The sequence below is a fragment of the Bidens hawaiensis genome, unplaced genomic scaffold (genome assembly GCF_021521415.1).
Source record: "Bidens hawaiensis isolate Kalapana, Puna unplaced genomic scaffold, B.hawaiensis_p1.1 tig00023983_1, whole genome shotgun sequence".
Taxonomy (NCBI): Eukaryota; Viridiplantae; Streptophyta; class Magnoliopsida; order Asterales; family Asteraceae; genus Bidens; species Bidens hawaiensis.
In genome coordinates, this window is record NW_027493767.1 from 206,633 (window position 1) to 218,988 (window position 12,356).

Sequence of the window (12,356 nt, forward strand, 5' to 3'; positions counted from 1 at the left end):
TAAATCTTTAAATTATTCTCTTTAAATTTAATTACGTTTAATAATCGTTTTTTGTTATAATTATTATTATTTATCAATCCACGATATAATTGTTATTATTTATCAATCAACGATTTTTATTACTTATGTTATTTTTATTATTTTGTATACTATAATATAACTTAACCTAGCACCTCAAATCAATTTTCCTCTGTAACTCCTTCATTCTCATTGACGGTTTCTTTCTGTTCCACATATGACTACCTTCAATTCATTTATCTGTGAAATTTACGTTCCACCATCGATGAAGATGTTCACCATCAACGTTACCTTCGGTCAGTTTAATCATCACGCTTCCTACTAGGTTTAATTTATTTTAAATAATTAATTGATATTTCATCCGTAATCAAAATTCAACCATATGGAGTAAAAAATCAGATCCGTAATCAATAATTGTAAATATCTGTAAATTAGGGATAGATGAATAAAATTTATTAACGAAAACTTTAATTACGGAATTTCTATATTTTAATATGTAATTATATATTTTATATATCATTTGATTAAGGTTTTGATTATGCATCCTTAAGTGTTACTATAAATACGGATTTTGACCCATTTACTAATTCATAATTAGTCAATCAAGGATTTTAATATACGAGGGTCATTCTAATTATAAGTATATGTTAATTTATAATTTATAATTATAATATTACCACTTACCGTATGTTATATCAATTTGTGAGTTGTTAAATTGCTGTTTAATTATATTATATATACCAATTTTGAACCCATTGGGTAAATTAAAATTAGTCAATCAAGGATTCAAAATTAGTCAATCGGATTTTGACCGATTCACTAATTATTTTGGGGAGATTTGATAATCAATTCAAGATATACGGTAATTATTTAAGGGATTAAATTGATGATTAATTATATTGATGTAAATAAATAAATTAGTAACTTATTTTCTTAATAAGTTTATTCCTTATGTTTAAATATAGTTTAGATTTAAAGATTAATTTAAACATATGAATTGAATTATTTTGTATTTATTTGTATATATAATATACTTTAACAACATTACATTTTATTAATTCAAATTTTCAAAATCTGTTAATGTTCATCCCATATTTTTAGTCCATGATTTGAGAGCTAATTCAATTTCTCTAAATTTATGTTTTTAATTAATTCCGTGTATACATTTATTTTTTATTCAAATCTTCCAAAATTTAATTCTTTACACTATCACACCCCATGACTTATATAAATACCTCACTTTCACACCCCATGACTTACACTATAACACCAAATATAGCTTAAACGACTTATTTTTTGTCTCTAAGGTTTATATTTTCTGTTGTTTATATCACCCATTTGGTTTTTTAGTTTTTTTGTTAAAAGTATTATTGTTCATCAACAAATGTTTTTATTTATTTTTATATTTTCACCGCCAGAAAGATGGAGCCAACAAACATCACCATGTTGAACTAATTTGATGTTCTTAATAGTGACTGTATTCTCAAGCTTCGTATTCTGAAACTTTGGCGTCTCAAGGATAATTCAAAGTCCGGAGAAGATTGGTCCATTGAAATGATCGTGCAGGATGAAATAGTAGAACACATTCATTAATTTTACTATATTTTTCATACACTTTTCTACTAATGTTAATAATAATGTTTCAGGGTAATAGAATGCAAGCATATGTAAGGAAGCTATGCATCCCGAAGCATGATGCATGGCTTGGTGAGAATCGATCTTTGATTGTGAAGAAGGCTTCTCTTGGAGCCAATATGTCGACTTACAAATACATTGACTGTCCACACAAGCTTTGTTTCACAGCCGAAACCCATCTGTCAAATTCCTACGAATTTGAAGGTCACTTGTACGGATTTAAGTTTGTTAGTTTTGGTGACATAGAAGCCAAAAACTTTTCCCAGAATGGAACTATTGGTTAGTTGTGGCTTGAGTCAATATGTGGAGTTTGTGACTGTGCTACTATCGCATTATTATTTATAGTTTTGTTTTTAGGTTTTATAGAATTTTATTATATTTTAGTTTTTTTTAATGGCCAACAAGTTATATTGTAACTTTAAACTTTCAATCAATTATTCGAAGTATTACCATAATTATATAGTTATTTATCGGTATATAGATGTATAATTAATATAACTATGACAAACATTTAGTAGTTGATTTGACAAACAATAATGATTTCCTTAATTACATATCACTATCAATATTTGAATAATTGTATTTTAGTACGTTTATAAATTCTTATATAATATTATTGTTACGAGATTTTAATACTTTCAGACAAATTAAAGTTAATCAAATTATTAAGTCATTTTAAGATTTCTCAAATTTTGACACATATATATATATTTTATTTCTAATTTAACTTTTACTTTGTGATTAATTTTTTCTTTTTATGGTAATGGTGTCAACAAGTGGATTCATAAACATTCAATTGAGTATCTTTATATTATTTTATACGATTGTATTTAAATGTGATAGGCTAAAACAAGAAGAGTTTAAGGATCATAACAATACTTGCATTCTTATTTGATCATTCTCAAAGAAAGTTTTAGTGAGTAGTTCAGTAAATGCAATAGTCTCATAAGATTATAATTATTAGGTATGGCTTTTACACGTTCCATTTTTGGATAGATTTCAAAAACATAACATTTATATAAAATTATTCGTTCATATAAATACAAAATTTACAATATATTAACATATATTTATAATTGACGTTTTTTATATAATTTTCTCCTGTTTAGTACACGGGTCACTAACCTATAACTTATTAAAGCATATATTTATGAACGTTTTTCTTAATTTTACAAGGTTTTTGAACATGTAACATATGAATTAAATAGATTTTGCATCTCTTTTTCTTAATGTATTATTTTGGTTCATGGTTTAAATTAAAAAGATGATTGAACTTGTAATTTTACTCTTATAAATACCTTATAATTCATATAGAATTATATTTTTTCTTAGAAATACAACTTTTTACAATGCAATATAGTGTATAACATATGAATATATATGACATATTATATATTTTCCACCGGTGTGGTAAACGGTTCTTTGATTTACTAACCTGTGTTGAACATTTCTATTTTATTTTAAGATAATTTTTTTTACAACCAAATCTTAGTCTTTGTAAATTTATATTTTAAATCCGTGACAATGTTTATTTTCCTAAATATCCTTTTTATACACACAAAATGTAATATAATAATATCGGTATGAATGTTTTATTTTTAAAATAAATCAAACCAAATTTTGGTTAGCCACTTTGAATTAATAGTGCATATATATATAAAACCTTATTAAAAAAGTCATAAATAAATATTATTATGTGAAATAACTGGATTTTCAGATTATATATCATAATTGTCATGACTCAAGGGGGATCATTAAAACATCATTTATTATTTTTAATATTTTTTATGAACAATCTAAATTATGAGTAATTTAATTAAATTACTTTTAACACATAACCATTTTCTTACGCAACGACACAAAAATAAGTTCGGAAATGTTAGATAAAGAAATAATGAATTACTTGAAGACAATGTTGGATTCTCAAAATCCTTTGGTTCAAGGATACTGGATGGTAAGTGATTGTTTTAAAAACGATCCCGATATGGATATAAAGTTGTGCATTATTGGAACAAGGCAAAAAGATGCAAGGACTTACAACCCGCCAAAAACTTATAAGTTGCAGCGTTAATCGTTGATGATACTGGTGACACAATAAATAAGCGCGATATAATTGTAACAACTCAAAGCAGATCTCTAGTAAAAGTTGGAATATATATGAGAGACCTGTTTTACTTACGGTCAACTATATGTTGCTTTTACAAGAGTGAAGAGTATAAATTGTATTAAAATGCATATTTTGGATAAGCAATGTAAAGTTACAAACAAGACAACAAATATGGTTTATAAGAAAATATTTAGCATCTTATGAATTTGTAATTTTTAAAGTTTTAAATTATATTTCCAAACAATGTACTATAAATCTTTTGTTTTAGTAAGTTTATGTTTTTAAGTACTTTGTTTACATAGGAATATGAATTGCAAATATATCAATAATTCTTCACATAAACATATGAAACAAACTTTTATCATCTTAAATATGTCTTTTGTTGACGATTTCTATATTTTCACCCGTGTACGTCCACCCGTGTCGTACACGGTCAATAACCTAGTTTAGTTATATGATAATATAAAAAAAAAACGGCTAACCTAACAAATGTCAATATTTTTTTGGACATATTATGCTTTTATTGGGTTTCTCTTTTGGCTAATGTAGTTACTGCCGGCACCGTACCGTTACCTTAATGAATGAAATTAAACTGATGTCGATCAAATTCAGACCACGTTCCTACCGTATCACGAATGTTCAAGTTTACTGGTTTATATCAAGATTCCATGCATATTATACCTCACATATATAATGTGAATCTTATTGTGATTCATGCTAGAATGAATATCAATATAATATAACCCACAATGAAATTACATTAAACCACCCTCACATGGCCATATATCACATTGTTCACACCTTAATCGAGAACACTTGTAAAAACCGTCATTTATCATCACAATATCACATGATCTTCAAGTAGAAGTTATATGCATAGATTTATTTCAATAATTATATGCAAGACTATAAATTATTTTTTATTTAGGAACACATATTTCAAATATATCAATTCAGATTAACATGGTTTTTGTTATTGCTATATAATTTGGCAGATACACTTATAGTTGTCATAGTTGTCTAAAAAACTCACATACCTAGTTGTCTAAAAAACAAACATATCATTTTGATCGATTTTCTTCATAATAATTACCCTTCTATAAATGCTTTTCAATATCTTTACTTCAATGACTACTCACATTACACACACATTGGCTGACATGTATATAGTGATAGATTATTTGAATTGTAGCATAATCGAAAATACACGGATTACATTATATACATAACCATCACATTCTCTTGTACATCACTAAAATTGCTCACTTTAGCGAACACTGTAGAGTTATCGTGGACTTAGCAACAAACGATTTTTCATTAAAGAATTAACTTTAAAAACCCGTATCATATGTTACAGGGTTAATATGGTTCTAGAGCACCCAACATATGTCGTCTTTTGTCATGCTTTTCATACCCGAAGTAAAAAAAACAATATGGATGGAGTTCATAAAAAGTATTGTCGTTCAAAGGTATTTGTAAAACATAATACGTTGATTTTCTCTTGATGGGTTTTTCAAGATACACGTGAAAAGTTTCACATTTTACTAATTTAGAATCAAGATAAAAAAAAAGATGGTAAGCAAAGAAATTGAGTTTAGGAGTGTGCAAAGTCAGTTCGGTTCTTAGGCTCTGTTGAATCCGATAACTGAGTTTCAGTTATGGCAGGGTCCTTTACAATAACCGAGCCGCAGTTACAAGTGACTCGATTATGGTTCGGTTTTAGTTAATTACGATTAATTGTCCAATGTTTTCATTGCTTTATTCCAACTGAAAATGGTTTGATTATGGCATTCCACGTTTGTTTACACATTCCAATATAAAATATGTACTTTTCAAGCTCGGTTACGCATGGAAATACATGGATGTATAAATGCCTTTGTCTAACTTCGGTTAACCTAGGGAACAAAACTTAACCATAACCGATGGCTCAGCTATGAAGATGTCCTCAATCATAACCAATCAATCCAGTTGATTTTCAGTTAATTTTGTCACTTCTCGCTCTCATCTTCGGTTATGGTTTGGTTTTTCTCATCCCTAACAACTACTGATTTCACCAAGTTTTATGCTTATCCCACCAACTAATGTGACATTTTATAACTTTTATTATTGTTTAAGATTTTTTTTATATATATATAAAGCAAAAATGAGAATGTAGATAAACATAAATCATGCTGTCAAAAAAGTTAAAAGATAAACATAAAACATTTGACCACATTATATTCCAATTTTAACAAAATATCTACTGAAATTTATAAAAGATATCATCCATCTATTCACTCTTATTATAAAAAATATATAAAATATAATAATGTTGTTAGCTTATAAATACTACTAGCTTTGCAAGCAAACAAACAAACAAACAAACCATCCATTCATTCATTCATTCATATTCATCTCTCACATATGATCAACATGTTTACACACTCACATATGATCAACATGTTTACACACACTCACTCACTCACTCCTGCAGGTACTTCAATCGGTTACACTTTCTTTCTTTCTTTATTTTAGGGCTTTTTATTCAAACTTACAATAATAATAATAATAATAATAATCAACAACCTACTAACTACATTCATCTATCTTCTGCTTTATAATTAAATCAATTCCGATCTCTACACTCAGTTCGATTTGGTCTTAACATTTGATTTAGATCCATGAATTGTTACTAATTGCATCTGATTTTGTTGTTGAATGCTGATTGTTGTTGCGTTTGGTGAAATTGGAATCTGATTTGTGCATAATAAGACAGAATTTGCCTTTTTAGCCCTAAAATAAAATGTTGTTATTTCATAAGTTTAAATTAAATTAATTAATTTATTTATTTATATGTTGTGTATTTGTTATGTGTTTGTTTGTTTGTTTGTTTGTTATCATCTAGTGATGTGACTTGCTAATGTGTTTTTATTTTATTGTTTATTGCTAAATAAACTGAATTGCTAATTTACAGTAAATGAAACCCTAGGTTTATAATGCGATTTACAGTTAATTGATTTAAATAAACCCCAATTATACAATATTTATATATATATATATATATATATATATTTAACATAGATGGTAGATGATTTTGTCTCTACATTCGGAGACTTTTGAGGATCGTTAGGACACGATACGCCGTCTAACACCTAATATTAGTATTAACTGCTAAATTTTATCATGTTTAGTAGGTAATATTATATCCCTCAATTGAAATGTGGTTTGAATGTTTGATTCAGTTAGTTGTTTCACTATGAAGTTGCATTTGTTTGTTTGAAGTGTTTAAAAAACTGATTATTAGGATTCATCATACATAGGATTCGGTCAATTTCAAGTTTTCAGCCGTGTTTAAAATCTTTAAATAAACCTAATTATACGAGATTAATATCTATACATAGGATTCGGTCAATTTCAAGTTTTCAACCGTGTTTAAAGTCTTCAACAATGCTGATTTTGTGGTAATTTTTGTATTTGTTGAAATTGGAATCTGATTTGCCTAATAAGACATAATTTGCTTTTTTGGCCCTAAAATGTTATCAGAAGTTTAAATTAATTTATATGTATTTGTTGTTAACATCTAGTGATGTGACATGTTAATGTTTCTTAAACTTTAGTTCTATATTGTAAGATAAACTGGGTTGAATTACAGTGGCTGAAACCCTTAGGTTTATACAAGAAATAAAACCCTACATAAATCTATTTTGTGCTTATAGGTTGTATTTAACTAAAACCTAATTATACGATATTAATATCTATATTTAATATAGATGGTTTTGTCTCTACTTTTTCTTCCAAGTTTTAAACCTTACAAATGTTATGTGGTCTGATTTATTAGATTATTTTAATGTGAAAAGTTGCATTAGTTAGTGTGTAAGTGTTTTATGTTTAAGAAAACTGATTATAATATTGTTGTGCAGGTTTGATCATACATTGAAATCGGCTGCTATCGTTACACCTTTGTGCACCGTAAGTTCAAGTTTTCATCCGTGTTTAATATCTTCAACAATGAGTTCTCGGATCACATCTCATCAACTGAACAATGGTTTGTATGTATCGGGGCGTCCCGAGCCGCCAAAAGAAAAGGCTCCAACAATGTCATCAACCGCAGTGCCTTACACAGGCGGTGACATCAAGAAGTCTGGAGAATTAGGAAAGATGTTTGAAGGGGCAAGAAAATCTGGTCAACTAACGAGTGGACCGTTATCGGCGCATTCCTTGAACCGAATGAGTTCTTTATCAGGCAATATTGCAGGATCCACATCAATCAAGAAAACCAGTTCTGGCCCGTTAAACAAGCATGGTGAACCGATAAGGAAGTCATCCGGGCCTCAAACTGGAGGGTTGGCTTCTTCCCGCCAAAACTCTGGTCCTCTCGCTCCGGTTCTCCCTGCCACCGGGCTCATTACATCTGGACCACTTAGCTCAACGGGTGGGCCCATTAAGTCATCAGGCCCGTTGGACTCGTCAGGTTCGATCAAGTTGCGAACCACATCAATGGTTAAGAACCATGCTGTTACTCGTTTGAGTGAGGATGGTGCACATTCGTTCTTTAGAAGCTTTCCGAAGCTGGTGTTTTGGTGCATGGTTTTGCTGTTTGTGATGGGGTTTATTGCTGCTATTTTTATACTTGCAGCGGTTGGTAATCCGATTCTTCTTATTGTTGTTGTTGTGCTTTTTGCTATTGTGAGCATGGTTTTTGGTTGGAATATTTATTATGATGGAAAGTCGGTTATTAAGTTTATATCTGAGTTCCCGGATGCTGAGCTTAGAACCGCAAAAGATGGCCAGTTTGTCAAGGTTACAGGGGTATGTTACTCAAACACACTCATGTTTATGCATACGTTTATATATACATATCGTTTGACGTTTGTTTTAGTGTCCATTATTGGCACACTATATCTATAAGTAGATGATACAAACCCGAAAGGAAGATTCTTTTTGGACTTTGATGATACTTTACCTAGTACTAGAAAAAAAAATCAAATCAAGCGTACCTAACAATATCTCATAATTCCTTATATATAGTATTATCAAATTATGGAAATAGAAATAATATCTTTGTTTATTTTTATTTTGACTATGGAAATATCACTATAGCTTATTATATTAATGCACTTTAAGGAACATGATTTTAACATAAGCTAGAAAACTCGATACTAGTATGTACGTAGTAGTCAAGTTGTTTGCGATATGCATGATAGGATCTTAATGTGAAATACAATAGATGAATAGTTGCAAACACAAATGTGATGAAAACCCAATTTGATCCTTGATTTTTTCGGTGAGTCAAAAGGAAATGTATCAGAAATTTGACTAAGATTCGAAAGAATCAATTTTGCTAAAGATATAATTCTTCTATGTCGTTTTCTTATGTGTTTATATCTAGGGTTTTGTTAGGTCGTATTATGTTTTCCTTATTAGATCACTTTGGCTGTATATAGAGTTGTAAAATGACAAAGCTGCCCCTAAATCTACTCAAAAGAAACTTTACATGTATTGTCAGCACATATTGATATATGGTTACATTTAGGGGCATTTTTGTCGTTTTACAACTTAAATGTTACAAGTGCTTTAAATTAAGGACATTTTTGTTTTATTTAGAGAGTTGTTATAAACAAAACCAAGTTGATATTTGGGTGGCCTCTAAAGTTTTAATATTTAGGTGGCCTATGCATACATTATTCTAGTATATACATAGCATATCTATTATTTTTCCTCTCAGATCTTATATATACCCTTAATTTTCAAGATATTAAATATAAGCTAATTGCAATAGATTTGATCCAGCCAATTCAAATATATACGATGTAACTATAGTAGCGAAGGTCGCAAATAAGTCGGTGTGATCTAATTGAATTACGAGTTTTTCGTCGCATACGTTACATATTAACATATAGAGATAATAATATTACAATATAACTTAATGTGCCTTACAATGGTAGAAAGTTTCTTGTATTCTTGTAAGAAGTTTCTTTAACCAAACAATAAATTAAATGAGAATAAAATGGACAGGTTTCAAGCAATAGGTAATTAATTTGATTAGATTGTTTTATTTTATTAAGGAATCATATTTTTATGTTCCTAATAAAACACTTATCCATCATCATAAAATTGCTTTTGCTGATTAAGAAAATCTTGAATTTCTGTAAAGATTGTTACTTGTGGAAACGTACCGTTAGAGTCATCATTTGAAAGGGTTCCCAGATGCGTTTATACATCCACAAGTTTATACGAATACCGAAGCTGGGATTCAAAAGCTGCCAATCCCACGCATCGCCGATTCACCTGGGGTCTCCGGTTCACAGAGGTGAGTCAAACATATTATGATCTTGCGGCTGTTAAATAAGTAACAATTGATTGTGAACATATGTTTGATTTGTGTTTTGATTTAAATGTTTGCAGAGGCATGCTGTGGATTTCTATATATCTGATTACCAATCCGGGTTGAGGGCGTTAGTTAAAACCGGTTATGGGGCCCGCGTGACTCCATATATTGAGGAATCTGCTGTTGTTGATATTAATCAGGCCAGCAAAGATATGAGCCCTCAATTCAAAAGATGGTTAGCTGAGAGACACCTGTCTAGTGATGATCGTGTGATGCAACTCAAAGAAGGGTATGCAAACATCTCCCCCCCCCCCCCACCCACCCACCCACCCACACACACAACCATTATGAAGTTTTTAATTATAATAGGATGGTAAACGAGGCAAGCCTGAGCTCAGCTCATTTAAGTTATGAGCGCCCAAGACTAGTTGTTAATAACTTATCAAGTTGGAGACGGCTCAGGCTTGTTTATTACTATATAAATATTTAATTGTTCTATATATTTATATATGAATATATCTTATTATAATCGTATATATGTAACTAACCATTTATTGTTGTAATTATTTTATTCATTTAAATAGGGCCGTAAAGAGCCGATCTCACCCGCTTGAGCTTGGCTTGTTTAAGCTAAGAGGGCTTGAGATTGACTCTCTAATAATTTTTCAAATATATTATTTTCATATTATATTATAATACACGCATAAATATCTATAATTATAATCGTAACATGTTACAAAACATATATTATTCTAATCATTCTGTTTTTAATTATCATTATTAAATAAATAGCAAGCTCGTTTAGGCTCGCGTACCTAGTTAAGCCGGATATATGAAGCTCGGGGTCGACTCCAGTTTAGGCTTGAGCTTGATTAAGCCTGGCTTTTGCGAGCCGATCTCGAGTAGCTGACGCACTGCACTGCTCGTTTACACTCTTATTTTTGAATATGAACCTTGTGGATATACTCCTGTCTCATTTTCCATTTGTTTGTAAATTTGCAACATAGGTACATTAAAGAAGGCACAAAGGTGAGTGTGATGGGAGTTGTTGAAAGAAAAGATAATGTTTTGATGATTGTTGCTCCACCAGAGCCCGTTCCAACCGGATGCCAGTGGAGCAGTTGTTCGCTTCCCGCAAGCGTAGATGGCATTGTTTTGACGTTTGAAGCCTCGCCAGATGCCGATGTTATTCCCGTGTAGTGTAGCATTTTGCTACTTGGTAAGTCAAAGTTTGACCAAAAGATGGTATAGGTGTATAGGATGTTTGTTAAATCCCTTGATATTATGTGGGAGTGCTTTGCTAGTGGTGTTGTGTGATGATGGATCATTTGGGGGCAACTTGTTACTTGAAAAGGTTTACAGTTTTCTCTGGTTTTTAAAAAAAAATATTTGAAGAATTTAAGGGTTTTTTTAATTATTTTTTTTAATCTTTTATGGTTTTTGTGGGGATGTTTTTTTATAGCATGTGATTAAAAGTATGTTTAATCTTTTGTCGAGTCAACAATTTGCATGGACTCGGTAAACTAGATAGGCTGACCATGTTTTTAGAGACTGCTAGATGAGCAGGTTTTTGGGGTCATTGTTCGGTTTCAATGTGCCCCTTGTATCGTTGGTGTTGTAATCGTTTGTTTGGTGTGAATATTCTAACTCGTTTATTTATGAATGGGTAAATTTGATTTGTAGTTTATTTTTGTGGGTCAGTTGTATTGAATAAAAATAGATGAAGAAATAGGTTAAAACATGTTGGAAATGGTCTTAAGATTTTTATTAGAATTGTTTTGTTGTAATCATATCATTTTTTTGGGTTTGGCTAAATGCACCCACTTTACCTCTTATTATGTCTACTTGTTGTACCCCCTATGTATACGTGTGTATAAAAACGTATACGGGCGTATGCCATTTTTATTTGGGTTTTATACGAGTGTAGACAAGTGGTGTATAGATGTATAAAAGTGATATAAGGGCGTGCAAATGCTTTTGAAAGGATAGAATGGCTAATTTGATAAGGAGATGTGTGCATAATAAAAAAAATTTAGGGAGTTTCTATGCAACCCTTGTATCTTTGGAGTTTTAATAGAATGTTCCTTTTATTTTTGAATGCATCGGTTTTGCCCGAACCTTATAGCTATTCTTTTAGCGGGTTAAAAAGCAGGGTAAGAGAGCAATGATAGATTGAGAGAATTGGTGTAGATTCAATTTTGTAAACTTTCCGTTGTAAATGGTCCTACCGTCCGAGTGTATGTTCATTAGGGTTTTTTGCTTTTTTGTTCTTGTTTCCTTTCCTTTGTA

The 12,356-nt window shown here is 30.3% G+C and overlaps 1 protein-coding gene across 1 annotated transcript; it reads left to right on the forward strand.

Annotated features, from left to right (window-relative positions):
* The first annotated feature begins 6,184 nt into the window (after positions 1-6,184).
* Positions 6,185-11,514, forward strand: LOC143568369 (putative membrane protein At1g16860). The gene is made up of 5 exons (XM_077054543.1): positions 6,185-6,233; positions 7,660-8,548; positions 9,894-10,049; positions 10,145-10,356; positions 11,075-11,514. Exons 2-5 carry the CDS (start codon positions 7,748-7,750, stop codon positions 11,265-11,267), a joined length of 1,362 nt encoding a protein of 453 aa, XP_076910658.1. The 5' UTR covers positions 6,185-6,233; positions 7,660-7,747; the 3' UTR covers positions 11,268-11,514.
* The last annotated feature ends 842 nt before the right edge of the window (positions 11,515-12,356 follow it).

What these genes read in the sequence shown, in the direction of transcription:
- LOC143568369 (XM_077054543.1), top strand. Translation starts at nt 7,748, where the DNA reads ATGAGTTCTCGGATCACATCTCATCAACTGAACAATGGTTTGTATGTA. An exon ending in AGTTTGTCAAGGTTACAGGG is followed by an intron (nt 8,549 to 9,893) that starts GTATGTTACTCA and finishes ATTTCTGTAAAG; the next exon opens with ATTGTTACTTGTGGAAACGT. An exon ending in GGGGTCTCCGGTTCACAGAG is followed by an intron (nt 10,050 to 10,144) that starts GTGAGTCAAACA and finishes AAATGTTTGCAG; the next exon opens with AGGCATGCTGTGGATTTCTA.